The sequence below is a fragment of the Epinephelus moara genome, chromosome 14, assembly GCF_006386435.1.
Source record: "Epinephelus moara isolate mb chromosome 14, YSFRI_EMoa_1.0, whole genome shotgun sequence".
NCBI lineage: Eukaryota > Metazoa > Chordata > Actinopteri > Perciformes > Serranidae > Epinephelus > Epinephelus moara.
Window position 1 is genome coordinate 36,656,218 of NC_065519.1, and position 11,372 is coordinate 36,667,589.

At 41.2% G+C, this 11,372-nt stretch overlaps 1 protein-coding gene across 1 annotated transcript in view; it reads right to left on the reverse strand.

The window, feature by feature from the left end:
- setd3 (SET domain containing 3, actin histidine methyltransferase) overlaps window positions 1-11,372 on the reverse strand; it is a 96,500-nt gene that overhangs the window by 34,401 nt on the left and 50,727 nt on the right. Inside the window, exon 6 of the mRNA XM_050061963.1 lies at window positions 9,335-9,591. Coding sequence (XP_049917920.1) covers window positions 9,335-9,591 — 257 coding nt within the window. The remainder of the gene's footprint in view (window positions 1-9,334; window positions 9,592-11,372) is intronic.

Consider the following 11,372-nt stretch of genomic DNA (forward strand, 5'->3'; position numbering starts at 1 on the left):
GATAATTAAGATTAATATTCTACCGAGGCTTATATATTTGTTCCAATCTCTGCCAGCGATGGGATAAGTGGATATCGAGGTTTATATGGGGAGGAAAGAAACCCAGGCTCAGTTACAAGACTCTGCAGCTCCCTAAAGACAAAGGAGGTTTGGCTTTACTGAGCCTTAAGGAATATTTCTATGCCGCACAAATCAGACCTTTGATATACTGGTGCAAGGATGATTATGTTGCAAGATAGAAAAGTATATAATAGACACTGAAGTACGAAATCTAATAACATGCAAAGGGTTACTGAGCAAATTAGGTAAACAATTGGATTTAACAACCAAAACTACAGTTGAAATATGGAATACAGTTGTTGAAAGGTAAAAATTGGAGAAAGAGACAAAAATGTTGAGTTGGTTTGCATTTGATTCTAGGTTTATACCTGGTATAAATGATAAAGGGTTCAAGAAATGGGCGAAAAAAGGCAGCAATATGCACAGTGGTCAAACAGGGTAAGCTGCAGAGTTTTGAAAATTTAAGGGATAAAACTGGATTTGATGAACACGAACGATATCGGTACCTACAAATAAGGGATTATTATGAGAAGGAGATAAAAACTGACACTGAAAATGAAGTTATTGAGGTATTCCGGAAAGCTTATGAGGGTGGAAAATGCAGAATAATCTCAGCTTTATACAGAGGTTTGATGTCATGCAGTAAGACGTCCTCTCTCTATATAAAAGAAAAACGGGAAAAGGAGTTGAAGGAACAAATAACTGAGGAAGAGTGGTTCAATATTCTTAAGACGCAGTGCACGTCCACTAGCTCCAGGATCTGGAGATAATTCAATTGGAAAAATATGGTCAGATTTTTCATAACTCCAAAGATTAGGAAGGAACTGGTATCTAACCAGCAACCATGCTGGAGATCATGTGGACACATGGATGTAGATTATACACATATATTCCGGTCCTGCCAAAAGATAAAAGGATATTGGGATAAGATATGGCGGGGTTTATAAATAATAGGATACAAGATACCCAAAACATGCAAGATACTTTACTTGGGAAATTTGACACAAGACATAATACAAAAAAAAGGATGAGTACCTTGTACTGTTAATGGCAAGTAAAAAAGCAATTACAAAATTATAGCTGCTGTGCAGCGATGGGTCGGGTCCGGGCATTTTTAGGCAATTCTGAGCAACCTCTGGAACCTAAGACACTCCTCTACCTAGCAACTCAACAGTGGCTTCACAAATTGAGTTCTACCTAGCAACTCAACAGTGGCTTCACAAATTGAGTATGCCATTCACTGTTGTGTAGGAAAGCAGCCATCCGTGCATGGAAAGGCAGATTTGAAACCACTATAAAAAATTCAGTTATTAAGACAAAAATCTGAAAATACACATATTGCATCTAGACAGCATGGAGATGTTGGTAATTTGTTTGTAACAAAGATTGATTTGCTCCGTAAGTGAAAAACTGATGTTTAAAATTGCCATTTTTTACATTGACTCCAATTGTTCACATTAGAGCAAAATTCAAAATGCTGTCAAAAATTCAGTTTTTGAGATAAATTCTGAAATTTGCCACACATCATGACTCTAGAATTTTGTCTTTTTTTTTCATGAACATTGAACATTTATTTAGCAAGAATTTGCATGTATATGTTTACAGTACCGTTTACAGTCAAACATTTTGATGCACTGTAGGCTCAATTTTTGATAAATCAAAAATCTGAGGAACGTAGTTTGTGTAGTACAGTCTGAAGATGCTCTGTAGCAAGTTTGGTGTCAATTGAGCAAAAATTGTGGGAGGAGATAGGTTTAAGAAGTTTTACAGTTTTTGAAAAAACAGAGTGATGAACATAATTTTTAATAGGTTTAAATGTACAAAAGTTTCTTCAGTATGATTTTCTCAGAAGAAGAAAGAAGAAGAATACCTAGGATTACAATAGGGAATGGGCACAGTGACGTCACCATGGACGTCGCCGCCATGTTGATAGCTACGGGCAGCAGTAAACAAACGCAGTAGTTGAGTCGCATCGAGTGGAGAAAGCGAGGGAAAAGATGTTAAGATGCCAGAAAGGAAAGGGAATTTACCAGGATACATTGAACCACGAAGCCAGGGACCGGTATATGGAGAAAATGAACGCTATAAATGGTTTGGACCTAGCCCTGGACCAAAACGTCTTGAAAACGAACCCCGTTTTTCGTTTGGGGGTTCCCGGTCTAGACCGATTCACGTCTCCATAAACGTTCAAATCAAACATGTAATGTACTCACCTCATAGGCACCGATGTTAGGAAGGTGTACGGGGGGTTGCCGTGTGTTTGTATATCCGTTATTGTTCAATAAACATGCATTTTATCTCGGGATGTCTTGAAATTTTCTTCACCCCTTCTTCGTCCTGCAATGAATGAGTGCACCGGCTTTCTACTGCGCCACAGCGCCACTTTAGCGGTTGGGAAGTAAGAGGCTTACATCCGAGATAAAAATGCATGTTTATTGAACAATAACAGATATACAAAAACACGGCAACCCCCCGTACACCTTCCTAACATCGGTGCCTATGAGGTGGGGTGAGGGTTCAGAACCACCCCACCCGCCATAGTCTCCAAAAATCTTGTGGGAAACGCTGCCACAGGTTCACTAGCAATGACAGACAAGACTGACAGCTGCGTTAGAGACTCTTCGGCTCTGATTGGTTGTTTTCGTTAATGTGCAGTGTATTCATGCAAATGACATGAGACCACTAAGAAAATGCAGAGGAACCTGATTTTTTTTTTTTTTAAAACGGACTTTCTGTCCCATGTTCTGCTGTGTGGATATAGTGACAGTTTCAGCAAATATGACAGATAGTTTTTTTATAAATGTTATCAACTACAGTTTTAATCCAAGAGACCACCAAATTCACAATATCCTCCCATGGGATTCAGTTTTCACTTAAGTTTCAGTGTCAACTTACAAAGCTCATCTCTGCATTGCTTTTAGGCAAACAAGCATTTTCAATGCTCGTCTAGAACCTCCAGTTTCATTATGATTCATATTTTCATGATGATAATGATGAGCGAGAACCTAACACTACCACCATCCAACATCTCTACTCCTCAACACACAAACACACCTCAGGGTAAAGCAGAGTGGTCACATGGAGGTGAGCTGCTGTGTATGTCTGTGTGTGTGTTCATACAAAGCACAATCCAGCACTGACACTGATTAATTCCTACAGGTGAGTGCAGAGGATCATGCTTGACAAGTTAAACAGACATCATCATATATATTTTATGAAAAGTATCTATTTTATTTGATTTTTATTAATTTTCATATTACTGTTATTGAGTATTTTGTGTTTGTGTTTTATGCTTTGGCAATAATGTTTTTTTTTTTTTTAAAAAACTTTCATGCCAATATAGCTTTTGAATTTGAATTTAAGACAGAGAGACAGAGAGAGAGACAGACAGAGAGAGAGAGAGAGACAGACAGAGAGAGAGACAGACAGACAGAGACAGAGAGAGAGGTTTTTTTAAGGAAGGTACACTCAGGTCAATTCAATTCAAAGCCAATGTGACAAGCTCATTTTCCAGCCCGGTCATCTGCAGAGGGGCGGGGGGCGGTGGGCTACCCGAGGAGGGGATGAGTGTATGTGGGCATGTATGTGTTAAGGAGATGTATCAAAGACGAGAGGACAGGACACACACATCTCTATGAGCCCTCCTTGCTCAGTCTCCATCTTAAGACAAGTGCAAACACTAAGTGTGTGTGTTTCAGGCAATAATTACCTCCGCCAAGGAGGTTATGTTTTCATTTATTATACTTCACATTAGTTTTTTTCAGTCTACAAGTATATATATATATATATATATATACACATATGGGTATATATACACATATGGGTGAAGCTCCTCCAGTACTCAGATTCTTCCCGTCTCAATGACACACAGTCATTTAGAGAGAAACACTGCCACTTAGCGGAGTCCCCCAAAACTGCATTTGACAGTAATTTAAGAGGAGTAACCAAAGCATTTATCTTATTGTCTGACAGAAAAGATTCAGCCAAACACAGATATTATGGTTGATCTCTTAACATGCAAAACAATAACTATCCTGCCAGTTCATCATTGAATGAAATCAAACACCTGAAAAAATAAAGAATTCTTTCAAAATATTTCTTCCAGTGCTTCTTTGATATAAGAGGACTTCAGAGAGAAGGACTTTGCCGAGTTCTGATCAAAGCTGGGCTGTCATTTCACCATGCTTCAAATTAATCAAATATTAGCATATTATGAGATTAATATCCCACTATCTGTTATCAGGGCCTGGTAAACAATATTTCATCATACCATAATCACTGTCTTTATATCGCCGTTGTTGGCACATTACACTGGACTGAACAAGTCTGTGTGATCATTTGAAAAGTTCACTAACTGAATCCAATTGAAAAAGGGTACTGCTGATCTTGATATGTAAATGACTGTCATACATCAGATTATGATTAGAAGATGTTTATATGCCAACCACAATTCAAAAGGAAAAATCATATAAAAACAGAATTCTTTGCTCTCCATGATAACAGATAAGAGAATGTGCTAGTTCAACTCTGCCTGCACTTCCTCTTCTTATTTAACACGTTCTCATTTTCTGACATATCGCAATAGGAAAAGCACAGGTGTAAAAAAAAAAAAAAAAAACTAATAATGTCTAGATTCCATTTAGCCGCTTCAGTTTCAGGGTCCTGGCTCACTGTCACGGTTTTCTGGGACATTTGAACAAGGCAGGACCATGTTTTTGGGAACACCTACACTGGTCCTATAATGACTAGTAAAAACGCTGCTAATACTTTATATAGACAGCCCACCTACAGATCATTTATAGAGTATTTGTAACATTTCAACAGCTCATCAATGAAGATTCAACAATTCAACTGTTTCACTCTTTTCTGTAGATGTTTCACAGATTATAGAGCATATGTGACAATTCATCAACATACCTACATAGTCTTGGCATAGTTTAGTTGGACTTGAAGTATTCACCTATGCAGCACAGGTTGAGTGAACGGTTCAACTAAATTACTCTGAGAATATGTAATGAATTGTCACATATACTCCATAGTTGAGGTGTAACAATACATGTGTTTGTGTTTAACCATTAGGTACGAGGCTCTTGGTTCGGTATGCCTTGAAATGCTTCTTTAAGCAATTTTGCTTGCTGCCGTGGCTTAGTGGAACAGTTAAAGGTTCAGAACCATCATTGACATTGGCCGCGTTTCCCAGATTGCTCTTAGCGCTAAGAGCTTATTAAGAACGCTCTTAAGCCTCCTGTGAAAGAAAAACGCATTTCCCAGATCGCTCTTAGTGCTAAGAAGATCTTTCACTAAGAGGGAGTTGTAAGATCGAGCTGACCCACTCTTATCAGTCTTCTTAGCGACCAAACGCTCACAGCTCCAGCCGCAGCAGGCACATTAATATTACACTAAGCAAGGAGACGTTAAAACAGTGCACACCGTATATATTTTGATGTATTTTATACTTCAGATTTATATTGTTCAGCATTAATTGGTGACAGAAAAGAATGAATTTCATTGTGCAGGGAAACGTGTCCTTACTGAGCATACTGAATCTTGAATCTATATGTTTTATAAAAGACCCTGTGTGCGCTCAAAGCTGTGGCACAAGTTACACACCGAAAGCTGGCGGAAGAAAAATAATAAGACAAATAAGTATGAGGAATAGCAAGTGTGTTCCTGTATGTGCTGTGCGCATCAGGCACACAAATAAAATGAATCATCATGACTATCATTTATCATAATTTGTCCGCATATATCCCACATCTGCATGCACATATGAGATAGTTTACCGCATCCAAAAAATGCGTCAGGGCGCAACAGAAACACATCCACCCTCCAAACCTGCGACAATTCACAGATATCAGGCAACTGACAGGTGTAGTCTAATTGAGCTCAGCTGGAACATCAAGGGATGCTCCACCCGCTACTCTATATAAAGGCGTTGCCACATCACACATGTGTGAGATACCATGGCTGCTTTACAGCATGTTCTTGCTGCTAACCAACAGCGTCGCCGTGCACGAAGCCAAACCGTCTATGTGGATGCATTTGTGCGTCAACACTTCAGCCCACTCGACGTGCTGTCAGACCGGGCTGTCCAAATGAAGTACCGGCTGCCCCGTGCTGAGATACAACGCCTCATCCACTTTGTGTCTCCACACATCCGGAGGGCAACCCGGTGCAATTTCGCCCTCAGCCCGGAGGTGCAGTGCCTGGCTGCACTGTGTTTATACGCCGTGGGGAGCTTCCTGGAGGTGGTGGGAGACGGCACCGGCCTCAGCAAAGCGTCGGTGTCACGGAGTGTGGCAGCTGTGACACCGATCCTCCTGCGTCATGCCCAGGCCACATCAGGATGTCCACCACAAGGGAGGAGGTCCGCCAGGTCCACCAAGGATTCCACACCATGGCTGGGATCCTCCGGGTGATTGGTGTGGTGGATGGCACACTGATTCCGATCCTCAATCCCTCCCTGGTGGAACCGTGCTGGATCGGAAGGAAACACTTTGCTGCCATCAACACCCAGGTTGTGGCAGACCACGAGGGCCTGATCACCGACATCGTTGCCAGGTGGCCAGGAGGCACACACGACAGCTATGTGTGGGCCAACTCGGCTGTGGGGCAGAAGTCTGGCAGTGGAGAGTTTTGCAGGAGCTTCTTCCTCGGGGACAGTGGCTACCCCCTCTGTAGCTACCTTGTGACCCCCGTGACCAATCCTGCAACACCAGCAGAGGAGAGGTTCAATCAGGCACACATGGACACCAGGACCAACGTGGAACGGGTGTTTGGAAAGTGGAAATCCCACTTTCGCTGTATTCATCGCTCCTCAGGGGGGCTGCGCTTGTCACCCACCAAGTGGTGTGCTGTCATAGTCGTCACTGCCATGCTACACAACATAGCAGTGCGCGTCGGGGCAGATGAGCCGCCTCCCATGGATGAGGACGATGAATTAGAGGACGATGCCCCACACTAGGGCTGGGCGATAAATCCATGTTATCGATTAATTCAAATTTTTAGTTTAGGTCGATTTGTTTTAATGAAAATCGAGTTTCTCTTTAACATCCGCCACTGACGCTCCCCGCTGGGCTCCCGTAGTTCAGAGTGGGCCCACCCCTCCCCCCCGCGCGCTTGATACACAAACATCATGGTAGCCAGTGGGGAAGAACTCGTTCCCAAGAAAGGGAACGAGTTCGGTTTTGTGGCGTCAGACACAGAATAAACAGCACCCCACTGCAAAGTGTGTTTGAAGGCTGTTGCTACCAAAGGTAGCAGTACTACCAATTTACTGCAGCACCTCAAACAGAGGCATGCTGTCGAGTGGGAGAGGTGTTGCTCCCTACGAAAATATCCCTATTCAAGTGCTTGAATTTGTTATTTACGTGACAATGCCTGAACGCAACACAGGCTCCTCTCCATAGACAGATAGTGTGTGTGTGTGTGTGTGTGTGTGTGTGTGTGTGTGTGTGTGTGCGCCGAAGTCTGCCATGCACGACACAGAGCAGAGGAGGATTGTAAACGTGCACCGTGTAGAGACAGAACTGACATGCCGTTGTATAAACAAGATAAATAACATAAGGCTCTTTAGTTAGTTTAATAAAAGGACAGGGTGTAGACCTGTTCTATAGGAAAGGTGACCTTAAATGACTTCTGTTGTGATCTGGAGCTATATAGAAAATAAAATTAAATAAAACTAACTTGATCTTCAAAGGGGGGGGGGGGCAATATGATGGTAGGGGAACCACTGCCGTATGATGACAAAGGGGCTCGGTGGAAAGCGATCACGGATGCAGTCACGATGTATCTTGAAAGAGATATGGTGCCCATATTTACCGTGGAAAAGCCGGGGTTTATTCACATGCTCAAAGTTTTGGAGCCCAGGTACGTGCTACCAGGTCGCAAATATTTTTCTGAAAATTGATTTTAAGTAGAGGGGGAAAATCGATTTAAATCGTGAATCGGATTTGTTGTGAAAAAAATCGGAGATTTTTTTTTTTTTTTTCTTTTTTCTTTAGGCCATATCGCCCAGCCCTACCCCACCCCCGAACCCCAACCCCCACGATGCCCGAGCAGCCCTCCACCAAGCTGGTGTCCAGGCCAGACAGGAGCTCATCAACCTGTTTTGATTCCAGACATCCCCACCCTGTCACCACCAGTCACCAAGCAGTCATCTGAGCACCGGAAAACCAACCAACTCCCCTGATCACCACCACAAAATCGATGTATAAGCCCACTACCACCACACCACCCAACTATCATGCTTAGGGTTGAAAGTGGCTGCACAGATGAGCAGCAGGGAATTAGTGCTTTGGGTAGCAGCTGTGTGTTTTCACACATCCGCACATACATGTCACATTAACTCTTTTACAACTGTCACCGTGCTGCCTGTGTGTTTTCACAGTTTATACCTGGCGTTTTGTCTGATTCTCAGTGTAGATTTATATAGTCCAAAAATCTGTCAATTTCATCCTTCCGTGAACTGGTCACGTTAAGATGACCATTAGCAGAGACACAGGCGTGAATGCAAGTAGGAAACAATGTGGTCAGGATACAATGCAGGTCTTTAAGTTCATTTGTCCTTTCGTCTGTCTTTCATATTTTTGTTTAGATATAATACATTTCCTCATGATTCTCTTAGCAAGACGACTACTTATTTAGTTGTAGTCTTGTTTTCAGCATGAAAATAGGTCATTAACAAATATTTATCGTTTTAGTTTTTCATTAGAATTATTAGAGCACACATGCACACGAGCAGCAGGGAATTAGTGCATTATGTAGCAGCGCTGTGTGTGACTTATGCGCTGATGAAGTGGTGGGTGATCGATGTGCCTGACATTGATTGATTTAGTTTCAGCACCGCAGTAGAGGTCAGCTCCTGTTAAGAGCGTCTTAAAGAGCGATCCTAAGAAGGGCATTAAGAAGACGTTCTTAACTGCGCTCTTAAGTCCTAAGATCGTTCTTAACTGGGAAACGCGGCCATTATTAGTACCACCTTTGCGTTTCCTGCTGTGATAAATCAAAATGACTGCTGTGAAAAAGGTCTATATTACTTTGCAGATCTGGCACTCAAACACCTTATAGGTAGGGCTATGAACTGGTTATAGTCCACTTAGTAATTTCTTTATGTCTTTCTTTATGTCTTTACATGTTTTCTGGGCTTCCATAGAAATGCTCACCTGACATCTGGCACATTTTTACTCTGTATTGTCTATGAATGACTGAATTTTGCAGTACCTATATGCACAGTATGTATACGTGTGTGTGTGTGTTGGGTGTATTTGCCCACCTGTACCAGCTTGTAGAAGTACGCATACTGACGTGCAGTGTTTTTATACTGGCTCAAGACGTCCTGCACTGCCTGTGTGCCCAGCAGCTCCTGCACCTCATCCTGCTGGTAGAAAAGCGGTGTGTCGTACTCCTGAGGAAGACTGCGAATGTATGGTAGCCAGGGTGAAGCAGGGTTGGCTCGCTCACATAGCAGGTGGAGGGCCAGCGTCACGTTGCCCATGGCCTGTAGGATTCTGTCCTGGCTGTGCAGAGGACCTGAGGCATGTACATATAGAGTGGGGGAAAATAATATTCAACACATCAAACATTTTTTCATTTAACATATTTCCTATGCAGCTATTCACATGAAATCTACACCAGATATTGGTCCTGATATATTGGATATTCAAAACCCAAAACTAATAGTACTTACTGATAACATCGATGCAAAATTGTACTGCTATAATCATCTTTGTTTTAAAATGTATTTTTATGAAAATGTTGACCCTTTGAAGAAGTGTCCCAGATTTATGTCAACTCCATTTGATTTCTACAAAAACATAATTTAATCAGCCAGAACAAGGGTTAGCTATATCACAAAGACTCTTGTCCCACTTCCTGGTTTCCAAAAAGGCAGGAATGCTGCTCAAGTACTGGTAAGATTTTTATTTTGATTAATTTATTAAATAATATTGCTATTAGGTGTGTCTCAACCATAACAGGGCAACTCCGTAGCCTTTTTAAATCCAAACTAAATAAGAATGATTTATTTTGATTAGCATGAAGAGAAGGCTTAGCAACTTTGAAAAATGAAATGGCTGTTCACTACGACTGCTCTGGAATTTATAAAAATGTACCTTTTTGGGAACTCCATAATGTGTCACCTCCATCAGATATCTTATGGAGCTCACATCCATGCTGATGGGGGTGACATAACTCATTTCTCCTTAGGCCTAACAATTGACTGACCTATACATATTTTTATTGCAAAATTAAATTTCAATATATATTGTCTCATCTCCCTAGTTGTAATTGATGGTGTCTGTTGAATTTTGACAGAGGAAAATTTGTCTTCCACAGTTATTTATTTATTTATTTTTTTTGAAAGGTGGTCAGTTTTGGTTATACCAAAATCAGCTGTTACAAAGAAAATCTGAGAAGCTCAGATTTTCTTTGTAACAGCTGATTTTGGTAAAAATCAAAAATGTTCATATTCATATAAAAGTAGTTTATTCAAAATTACTCGCTCGATGTGGGGACGCTGTGTGAGTGCCCTTTAGAGGGTGTCAAAGCACCCTGGTCTCAAATGTGCTCACCACTTGTTTTGTTGTTGATAACAGTGTTTTCTACATGGAATTGGGTTGTTGTTAGCTGTGTGTCCAACCCCCAACCTAAAGAAATGGATTGCACTTTGTCAGGCCTCTACCCTAACACCTGTCCAACTTGGGTGTCCCACCTGAAGACTAAGCTCCTGCTGGTATAGCTCTTAGGGTCACTGAGGCACACAAACCCCCTGACCACAATAAGGTGTCAATCCCTCAGGAAGGAAAACTGAAAAATAAAATTAAGAAAAAATAAAATAAAAATTAAGAAAAAATAAAATAAAAATATCCTTCATCCAGGCACAACCAACATCTTAGCATTTATCTTATTGGATGGCCATTAAGCATCTAGGCATATGAAATAAATTTGAACCTAATAATTACAATAACCTCACTATAGCCAGTATTTACCAAAGCTAGTCTTATAAAAAAAAAAAAAAAACTTATCAAACTACACTTCTTTCTATGGGGCCAGCTACAGTTGCTACCAAACACTTTTGAACAGTCAGTCATTGCATAGGGTGTGAAATGTGAAGATGTCATTTATAATCTAGATGGCATTTTAGAAGCCATAGGAGAGCAGGAAATGTTTCAGTGGAAACTATGAGAGTACATGCGCCATTAAAAATAATTGGCATGCACGCGAGAAACAATGAAAGACAATTGAACACACTTGAGTTTATAATAGCAGTGAATCAACAGTTTAAACATTCCTGCATGTCTGTCAAAGGTACC